Genomic DNA, 10,967 nt, shown 5'->3' on the forward strand with positions numbered 1-10,967 from the left:
AGGGAGAGACGTAACGGGGAGAGAGGGAGGCGCCAGGGGCTGGTGTGTGAATTTTGCCTCCTCTCCCCCACTATATATAGGAGGGCCAAGGGGGGTGGTGCGCCAGCCTAGGAGATCCAATCTCCTAGGTGCGGCTGCCCAAGGGAGGTTTCCCTCCCCCCAAGGCACCTAGAGGTGCCTTCCACTAGTGGGACTCCTCCCATATGGAAACCCTAGGCGCATGGGCCTATAGGGGCTGGTGCCCTTGGCCCATATAGGCCAAGCGCACCCCTTACAGCCCATGTGGCCCCCCGGGACAGGTGGCCCCACCCGGTGGGCCCCCGGGACCCTTCCGGTGGTCCCGGTACAATACCGATAACCCCGAAACTTGTCCCGATGGCCGAAACAGCACTTCCTATATATAATTCTTTACCTCCGGACCATTCCGGAACTCCTCGTGACGTCCGGGATCTCACCTGGGACTCCGAACAATATTCGGGTTACTGCATACACATATATCTTCATAACCCTAGCGTCACCGAACCTTAAGTGTGTAGACCCTACGGGTTCGGGAGACATGCAGACATGACCGAGACGTTCTCCGGTCAATAACCAACAGCGGGATCTGGATACCCATGATGGCTCCCACATGTTCCACGATGATCTCATCGGATGAACCACGATGTCAAGGACTTAATCAATCCCGTATACAATTCCCTTTGTCTAGCGGTATGTTACTTGCCCGAGATTCGATCGTCGGTATCCTTATACCTTGTTCAATCTCGTTACCGGCAAGTCTCTTTACTCGTTCCGTAACACATCATCCCGTGATCAACTCCTTGGTCACATTGCGCATATGATGATGTCCTACCGAGTGGGCCCAGAGATACCTCTCCGCTTACACGGAGTGACAAATCCCAGTCTCGATTCGTGCCAACCCAACAGACACTTTCGGAGATACCTGTAATGCACCTTTATAGTCACCCAGTTACGTTGTGACGTTTGATACACCCAAAGCACTCCTACGGTATCCGGGAGTTGCACAATCTCATGGTCTAAGGAAATGATACTTGACATTAGAAAAGCTTTAGCATACGAACTGTACGATCTTTGTGCTAGGCTTAGGATTGGGTCTTGTCCATCACATCATTCTCCTAATGATGTGATCCCGTTATCAACGACATTCAATGTCCATGGTTAGGAAACCGTAACCATCTATTGATCAACGAGCTAGTCAACTAGAGGCTTACTAGGGACATATTATGGTCTATGTATTCACACGTGTATTACGATTTCCGGATAATACAGTTATAGCATGAATAAAGACAATTATCATGAACAAGGAAATATAATAATAACTAATTTATTATTGCCTCTAGGGCATATTTCCAACACCTTTTATATCATTTGAATTAAATATATATAACTAAACAAAGAAGTATGTAAATATTGCATTCGTTTTGGAAAATGCATGAAAATTGCCTACTAAATTGAGTTATGTATGGTATAGAATTATGAGTCACCAATGATAGCTTGACATATTGGGAGAGGCAAATAACCCACTCAACTTTCTAGCTATAAGAACCACCAAACAGAAACATCTCAAACAACACCTTTACCAAAGAATCCACTAGCTAGCTTGCTCAAAGATTAAGTATGGTGCTAACAAAGGTTGTCGTCTTCTTTTCCTTAAACCTTGTTCTCATTGCCATTGTGCATGGTCACCCACCAATTTTCCCTACACCGCCTTTGGTGCCTACCCCAGTTGTTTCACCAACTCCGTCGAATGGTGGTTCCTGCCCAATCAACCCACTGAAGATAACTGTGTGCAGCAATGTGTTACTGCTGCTCAAGCTCCGGATCAACGTGCCGGAGACCGAGCAATGTTGCCCATTGCTTAGAGGGTTGGCTGATCTTGATGCCGCCGTCTGTGTCTGCACTGCCATCAAGGCCAACCTCCTTGGAATCATCAACATTGACATTCCCGTTGACCTTACCCTCCTACTAAACCATTGCAACAAGACATATCCCTCTAGTTTCACCTGCTCACAATGAGCTATGACCAACTATACCTCCCCAAAACATGCTCATAATCATGTATGTGAGGCATACCTATCTATGCCAACTCATTAATAAATTTTGTGTTTAAATTATATTTCTTTAGTTTTCAAGTTATGTTTGTGTCTGTGACATAAGTGTATCATATTATCTAATCCAAGTTATTGAGATCGATCTCGTGTCATTGAAGATATTCCCCTACAAATATGAGATCATTATAAATAATTCATAAATTACATCGTAGTCAATTGTTTGAACCATCCATCTATATACGACATAATAATGATTTTCCACAACTATGAAAATATCTATGATTTCTTGCTGTTACTAGGAACCATCTGCTGGCAGTCATTGATCATATGGTTCAACAGATTTTTTTTCTCAACTAGATGTGTTGATTTTGTTCATGTGGCCTCCAAACCCTACCATTAATTTTCCTAGCGTTATGCACACACTTGCTTAGCTATTGGCTACTTCTAGGATGAGTGGTTGTCCTGTAAGCTGATCAAGCTGTTGTGGGTCCCACTTGTAAGTGATTAATGGAACAATGATGTGGTCGTGTTGCTGATGTGGATATGCTGCATGTCAAGAGAAATATTATAGTGGGGATGAACTATTTAGGTATTATAGATATCTTGTGATTTGCAAAAAAAATCAGAAAAATCAAATTTTTCACAAAATCAAAGATTTTTTCATGATTTTCAAAAAATGTTGACATATTCAACTTTTTTCTTAAATTGAAAACATGTTCAAGATTGAAAACATGTTCACGATTTTTTTGTGAATGTGAAAAATCACGAAAATATAAAATAAAGAGAGGCAAAATAAAAAAATAGAAGGAAAAAAAAAGAAAGAATAGGAAAAAGTAAATAAAGATAAAATAGCATACATAAAGTATGAGAGAAAAACAAAGAAAAATAGTGGTTTAGGCAGGGTTCTACTCACTCCATCTCATAATATAAGACAATATTACACCCCAAAAATGGTGAGCGCAACTAGTGGACGAGCGCTCCTTCGGGAGCCTCGAAACGATCACTTGCGGGTGGGTTGGCGCGCTCTCAGTCACCGCCACGTGTCGCGCTCTGGATGCTCCCTCCGGTTTATCTTTTATTTTCCGCACGCATTTTCGGCTTTTAAACCCCTTTTTTCTGGGGTTTTCGACTTTTTGGTTTTCCACCGGTCTTCCTTAGCTTTTGGACCAAAAAAAAATTCCAAAAAAAATCACGCGAAGAAAACACTTTTTTTCTTCCGCAAGAAGCACTATTTTGCTTCTGCAGAGGTACGCTTGTGCTTTTGTGAGAGGCATGACTATGCCTCTCAGAAACGAATAAAAACGTGTTTTCTATTTTCTACCGCGAGAGGCACGGCCGTCCCTCTCGGAAATGAAAAAACAATTTTTTTGGTTTTCCCTTTCGCGAGAGGCACGGCCGTGCCTCTCAAAAACAAAAAAAATGCATTTTCTATGGTCCCACATGTAAGTGATTAATTGAACAATGATGAGGCCGTGTTGCTGATGTGGATATGCTGCATGTCAAGAGAAATATCATAGTGGGGATGAACTATTTAGGTATTTTAGATATCTTGTGATTTAAAAAAAATCAAAAAAAATCAAATTTTCATCAAATCAAAGATTTTTTTCACGATTTTCAAAAAATATTGACATATTCAACTTTTTTCTTAAATTGGAAACATGTTCAAGACTGGAAAGTTGTTAATGATTTTTTTTGTGAATGTGAAAAAATGCAAAAATTTAAAATAAAGAGAAGCAAAATAAAAAATAGAAGGAATAAAATGAGAGAATAGGAAAAAGTAAATAAAGATAAAATAATAAACATAAAGTACGAGAGAAAAACAAAAAAATAGTGGTTCACGAGGGTTCTACACACTTCAATTCATAATATAAGATGTTTTTACATCCAAAAAATGGTGAGCACAACTAGTTGACGAGCTCTCCTTCGGGAGCCTCGCAATGATCACTTGGGGATGGGCTGGCACGCTCTTAGCCACCGCCACGTGTCGCGCTCTCGACGCTCCCTCCAGACTTGATTTTGTTTTCCGCACGCGTTTTCGGCTTTTAAACCCCTTTTCTGAGTTTTTTTGACTTTTTGGTTTTCCATCAGTCTTCCTTAGCTTTTGGACCAAAAAACAAATTCTAAAAAAAATTGCGCGAAAAAAACACTTCTTTTATATTCCGCGAGAGGCACGGTTTTGCTTCTACGAAGGCATGATTGTGCTTTTGTGAGAGGCACGACTGTGCCTCTTGGAAACGGAATAAAACGTGTCTTCTGCTTTTTTTTCCTACCACGAGAGGCATGGCCGTCCCTGTCGGAAACGAAAAAACACTTTTTTTTGTTTTTTCCTTTCGTGAGAGGCACGACCGTGCCTCTCAAAAACGAAAAAAAGCATTTTCTGTTTTGTTCCTTCTGCGAGAGGCACAGGCATGTCTTTTGAAAACGAAGAAAATGTGTTTTCTTTATTTTCCATGTGCGAGAGGCACGGCCATGCATTTTGTAAACGAAAAAAATGTGTATTCTATTTTTTCCTTCTACGAGAGGCACGGTTGTTCTTTTATGAGAGGCACAACTTTGACTCTCAAAATAAAAAAATGTGTTTTTTGTTGTTTTTCCTTCTGCGAGGTCTTGCTTCTGCGAGAGGCACCTGCGTGCCTTTCGTAAACGGAATAAAAGAATGCATTTTTTGTTTTTCTCCTTCCGCGAGAGGCATGGTTGTGCTTTCGCGAGAGGCATGATCGTGCCTCTCGAAAATGAAAAAAATGTGTTTTCGGTTTTTTACTTGTCTTAGAGGCACGGTTTTGGTTCCGCGAGAGGCACCGTTGTGCTTTCACGAGAGGTAAGGCCGTGAATTTTGTAAACGGCCGTGCCTCTCGTGGAACATCTATAACATCTGCTTCCGGTGTTATTACCTATATAACATCGACTTTCGCCTCGAGGGGGTCATCAGTAGTATAATGATTAAGTCGTTGACCATTTACGACTCTCGATTTGGCCACCTCAGTGTTGTTGATCTTGATGGCTCCAAACGAGTAAACATCTTCAATGATTAAGGGTCCTCCCATTTAGAAAGAAGCTTACCCGCAAAAAATCTAAAATGAGGCTTGTACAAGAGAACTATATCACCAATCTTAAATTCACGTTTCTGAATTCCCCTACCATGATACATTCTAAATATTTAAAACATATTAGCATTCTCATAAGCTTGATTCCTTCATTCATCTATGGTGCTCATGTCAAGCAACCTCTTTTCACCAGCAAGTTTAAAATTATAGTTGAGTTTCTTAGCAACCCAATAAGCTTTATGTTCTAACTCAAGAGGTAAATGTCAGGCTTGACCATAAACCATTTTATATAGTGACATGCCCATAGGATTCTTATAAGCAATTCTATAAGCCTAAAGTGCATCATCATGTTTCTTACACCACTCCATCATTGACGTATTGATAGTCAATTGCAAAATTAATTTGATATCTCTGTTAGATAATTCAATCTTTCCACTAGACTGGGGATGATATGGTGATGCTACTCTATGGTTTACTCATACTTAGAAAGACCTTTTATAACAACACAATGAATAAAATATGAACCATAATCCGTCATAAGATATCTAGGACTTCCAAATATCAAAAACATAACCTCTTTAAGTATTTTAACATAAGGTCATGATCAAAACTTTTAGTTGAAATGTCTTCTACCAACTTAGTGACATTATCAACAACATTTAGAATATGAGTGTAACCATGTGAGATTAGAAAATTTCCCATATAATTAAACCCCAAACATCGGAATGTTCTATAACAAGAAAAGAGTTTATTAGCAATACCTGATGTGTACTAATATTACCAATTATTTGACGTTTTCACAAGAGAGAATAGATTTACGAGCATTTTTTAAAATAGTAGAACAATTGAAACTAGATTGTAAGACCTTGTACGCATTTTTCTATCTCCAGCTAATGCCTTACATAAGGATTAGAGTTACACTTCCTCAGTATCTCTTCCTGCTCATGTCCAGGTATACAACATCTAACAATATCATATCCTCCTTTTCTATATAGATGTGGATCACCCAGAAAAGTAATGTCTCAAATCAAGGAAAAAATTCTCTTTTGTTGAGAAGTAAACTTAGTTAGAATATACTTAGCAACAATAAAATTTGCATAATCAACAAACAATAAAACAAATTTATGAGAAAGTGAAAACTCCGAGGTTGTGACAAAGTGGCACACATGAAGTGTGCCACTTGTCAGCACCAGAGAAGGTGATATTGACCTTGCAAGGGGTACCCCTTAATTAGTGATTTCACGCTTCTAGTAGTGGCATTTGAATTTGCTTTCTGAGTGGAGCGGCTGATGGGCGAGCGTGTTGCTCCTTTGGGCCGGCCTATCGCCTCGAGTGGACTCGGTGCGTATCTTCTGTTAGGTGTGAGTTGTGATGACAATGGCCTAACAGCAAAAGGAGAACTTGTTCTCTTCTGCTCTCACTTTCTATCTCTTGTGAAACAACCCTCTTGTCTATGCTAAAAAAGAAAGAAAAAACTTGATGTATTTATTTAATTGTTTCTTCATTGTTGGAGTATTTGAAAATGATAAAATAATAGTTTTATTAACATCAATCCACTATGGTCTTATTGTAACACTGGAACACTGTTCAGGTAACAGGCCACATCTTGTGTTTAGTGGGGTGGAGTTTACCATGGCATCCTACTAAATATCAATGAGTTTCCGAAAAACTAATCTCAAGCATGAGCATGTGAGTTGGACTACCGATACATAATTACTATAGGCCTCCATTAATTTTTCACCAGTTTGCCTAAGAACGTAGTGTTATAATAGGTTTACTTCTTTATGGAATATAATAGGAAATAAGTAAATGCTTCCTTTTTATATCATTTGAATTAAATATATATAACTAAACAAATAAGTATGTAAATATTGCATTGGTTTTGGAAAATGCATGAAAATTTCCTACTAAATATAAGTTATGTATGGTATAGAATAATGAGTCACCAATGATTGCTTGACATATTGGGAGAGTCAAATAACCCACTCAACTTTCTAGCTATAAGAACCACCAAATAGAAACATCTCAAACAACACCTCTACCAAAGAAACCACTAGCTAGCTTGCTCAAAGATTAAGTATGGCGCTAACAAAGGTTGCCCTCTTCTTTGCCGTAAACTTTGTTCTCATTGCCATTGTGCATGGTCACCCACCAATTGTCCCTACACCGCCTTTGGTGCCTACCCCAGTTGTTGCACCAACTCCGTCTAATGGTGGTTCTTGCCCAATAAACCCACTGAAGATAACTGTGTGCAGCAATGTGTTGCTGCTGCTCAAGCTCCGGATCAACGTGCCGGAGACCGAGCAATGTTGCCCATTGCTTAGTGGGTTGGCTGATCTTGATGCCGCCGTCTGCGTCTGCACTGCCATCAAGGCGAACCTCCTTGGAATCATCAACATTGACATTCCCGTCGACCTTACCCTGCTACTAAACCATTGTAACAAGACATATCCCTCTAGTTTCACCTGCTCGCAGTGAGTTATGACCAACTATACCTCCCGAAAACATACTCATAATCATGTATGTGAGGCATACCTATCTATGCCAACTCATTAATAAATTTTGTGTTTAAATTATATTTGTTTAGTTTTCAAGTTATGTTTGTCTGTGTGACATAAGTGTATCATGTTATCTAATCCAAGTTATTGAGATGGATCTCGTGTCATTGAAGATATTCCCCTACAACATCTTAGATCATTATAAATAATTCATAAATTACATCGTAGTCAATTGTTTGAACCATCCATCTAGATACGACATATTAATGATTTTTCACAACTATGAAAATATCTATTATATCTTGCTCTTACTAGGAACCATCTGATGGCAGTCATTCATCATATGGTTCAACAGATTTGTTTTCTTCTCAACTAGATGTGTTCATTTTATTCATGTGGCCTCCAAACACTGCCATTAATTTTCCAAGCGTTATGCACACACTTGCTTAGCTATTGGCTACTCTTATGATGAGTGGTTATCCTGTAAGCTGATCAACCTCTTGTGGATCCCACTTGTAAGTGAATAATTGAGCAATGATGTGGCCATGTTGCTGATGTTGATATGCTGCATGTCAAGAGAAATATTATAGTGGGGATGAACTATTTAGGTATTATAGATATCTTGTGATTTTCAAAAAAAATCAGAAAAAACAATTTTTTCACGAAATCAAAGATTCTTTCATGATTTTCAAAAAATGTTGACATATTCAACTTTTTTCTTAAATTGAAAACATGTTCAAGATTGAAAAAATGTTCACGATGTTTTTTGTGAATGTGAAAAACACAAAAATATAAAATAAAGAGAAGCAAAATAAAAATAGAAGGAAAAAAAATGAAAGAATAGGAAAAAGTAAATAAAGATAAAATAATAGACATAAAGTACAAGAGAAAAAGAAAGGAAAATAGTGGTTCAGGCAGGGTTCCACTCACTCCAATTCGTAATATAAGATGTTATTACATCCCAAAAATGGTGAGCGCAACTAGTTGACGAGCGCTCCTTCGGGAGCCTCGCAACGATCACTTGCGGGTGGGCTGGCGTGCTCTGAGCCGCCACGTGTCGCGCTTTGGACGCTCCCTCCAGACTTTCTTTTAGTTTTCGTACACGTTTTCGTATTTTAAACCCCTTTTTATGGGTCTTTTTTGACTTTTTGGTTTTCCATCGGTCTTCCTTAGCTTTTGGACCAAAAAAAAAATCTGAAAAAAACAATCGGGCAAAAAAAACTTTTTTTCTTCCGCAAGAGGAACGGTTTTGCTTCTGCAGAGGCACGGTTGGGCTTTTGTGAGAGGCACGACTATGCCTCTCGGAAACGAAAAAACGTGTTTTCTATTTTCTTTCCTACCACGAGAGGCATGGCCGTCCCTGTCTAAAACGAATTTTTTTTTTGTTTTTTTGCTTTCGCGAGAGGCACGGTCGTGCCTCTCGAAAACGAAAAAACGCATTTTCTGTTTTTTTTTCTTCTTCCGCGTGAGGCACAAACGTGTCTTTCGAAAACAGAAAAAATGTGTTTTCTTTGTTTTCTTTCTAGGAGAGGCATGGTTGTGTTTTCGCGAGAGGCACGGTCGTGCATTTTGTAAACGAAAAAAATGTGTTTTCTATTTTTTTCTTTCCGCGAGAGGCACGGTTGTTCTTTCGTGAGAGGCACAACCTTGCCTCTCGAAATCGAAAAAAACGTGTTTTCTGTTGTTTTTCCTTCTGCGAGGTCTTGCTTCTGCCAGAGGCACGACCGTGCCTTTCATAAACTGAAAAAAAGAAAGTGTTTTTTGTTTTTCTCCTTCCGCGAGAGGCATGGTTGTGCTTCCGCGAGATGCATGACCGTGCCTCTTGAAAACGAAAAAACGTGTTTTCTACTTTTTTTACTTCTCTGAGAGGCATAGTTTTGGTTCCGCGAGAGGCACGGTTGTGCTTCCGCGAGAGGCCAGGCTATGCCTTAAATGGTCGTGCCTCTCGCGAAACATCTATAACATCTGCTTCCGGTGTTATTACCTATATAACATCGGTTTTGCCTCGAGGGGGTCATCAGCAATATAATGATTAAATCTTTGACCATTTACCACTCTCAATTTGGCCGCTCAACGTTGTTGATCTTGATGGCTCCAAACGGGTAAACATCTTCAATGATTAAGGGTCCTCCCATTTAGAAAGAAGCTTACCCACAAAATATCTAAAATGAGGCTTGTACAAGAGAATTTATCACCAATCTTGAATTCACATTTCTGAATTCCCCTAACATGATACATTCTAACTTTTTAAAACATATTAGCATTGTCATAAGCTTCATTCCTTCACTCATCTAAAGAGCTCGTGTCAAGCAACCTCTTTTCACCAGTAAATTTAAAAACATAGTTGAGTTGCTTAACAAGCTAATAAGCTTTATGTTCTAACCCAAGAGGTAAATGTCAAGCTTGACCATAAACCATTTTATATATTGACATGCCCATAGGATTCTTATAAGCAATTCTATGAGCCTAAAGTGCATCATCACGTTTCTTACACCAATCCTTCATTGACCTATTGACAGTCAATTGCAAAAATTAATTTGATATTTTGTTAGATAATTCAATCTTTCCACTAGACTGGGGATGATGTGGTGATGCTACTCTATGGTTTACTCATACTTAGCAAGACCTTTTCTAACAACACCATGAATAAAATCTGAACCATAATCGGTCATAAGATATCTAGGACTCCAAACATCGAAAAAATAACCTCCTTAAATATTTTAACATAAGGTCATCATCAAAACTTTTAGTTGAAATGTCTTCTACCAACTTAGTGACATTATCAACAACAACTAGAATAAGAGTGTAACCATGTGATGTTAGAAAATATCCCATATAATTAAAGCCCCAGACATCAAAATGTTCGATAACAAGAACATAGTTTATTAGCATTTCCTGATGTGTACTAATATTACCAATTATTTGATAGCCTAGTGCATTTTTCCTGATAACTTATGTGCATTTTTAAAAAGAGTAGAACACTAAAAACCAGATTGTAAGACCGTGTATGCATTTTTCTATCTCCAGCCTAGTGCCTTACATAAGGATTAGAGTCACACTTCCTTAGTATCTCTTCCTGCTCATGTTCAGGTACAACATCTAACAATATCATATACTCCTTTTCTATATAGATGTGGATCATCCAGAAAAGTAATGTCTCAAATCAAGGAAAAATTATCTTTTGTTGATAAGTAAACTTAGGTGGAATGTACTTAGCAACAATAAAATTTGCATAATCAACAAACAATAAAACGAATCTATGAAAAAGTGAAAATTCCCAGGTTGCGACAAAGTGGCACACATGAAGTGTGCCACTTGTCAGCACCAGAGAAGGTGGAATTGACCTTGCAAGGGTA

General features: G+C 38.8%; 1 protein-coding gene across 1 annotated transcript; it reads left to right on the forward strand.

Annotated features, from left to right (window-relative positions):
• Nucleotides 1-7,162: 7,162 nt before the first annotated feature.
• Nucleotides 7,163-7,645, forward strand: LOC125556532 (cortical cell-delineating protein-like). The gene has a single exon (XM_048719249.1). It carries the CDS (start codon nt 7,193-7,195, stop codon nt 7,589-7,591), a length of 399 nt encoding a protein of 132 aa, XP_048575206.1. The 5' UTR covers nt 7,163-7,192; the 3' UTR covers nt 7,592-7,645.
• The last annotated feature ends 3,322 nt before the right edge of the window (nt 7,646-10,967 follow it).

This window comes from Triticum urartu, chromosome 5, assembly GCF_003073215.2.
Source record: "Triticum urartu cultivar G1812 chromosome 5, Tu2.1, whole genome shotgun sequence".
In the NCBI taxonomy this organism is placed as follows: domain Eukaryota; kingdom Viridiplantae; phylum Streptophyta; class Magnoliopsida; order Poales; family Poaceae; genus Triticum; species Triticum urartu.

Coding starts and splice junctions, on each gene's coding strand:
- LOC125556532 (XM_048719249.1), top strand. CDS start 7,193: ATGGCGCTAACAAAGGTTGCCCTCTTCTTTGCCGTAAACTTTGTTCTC.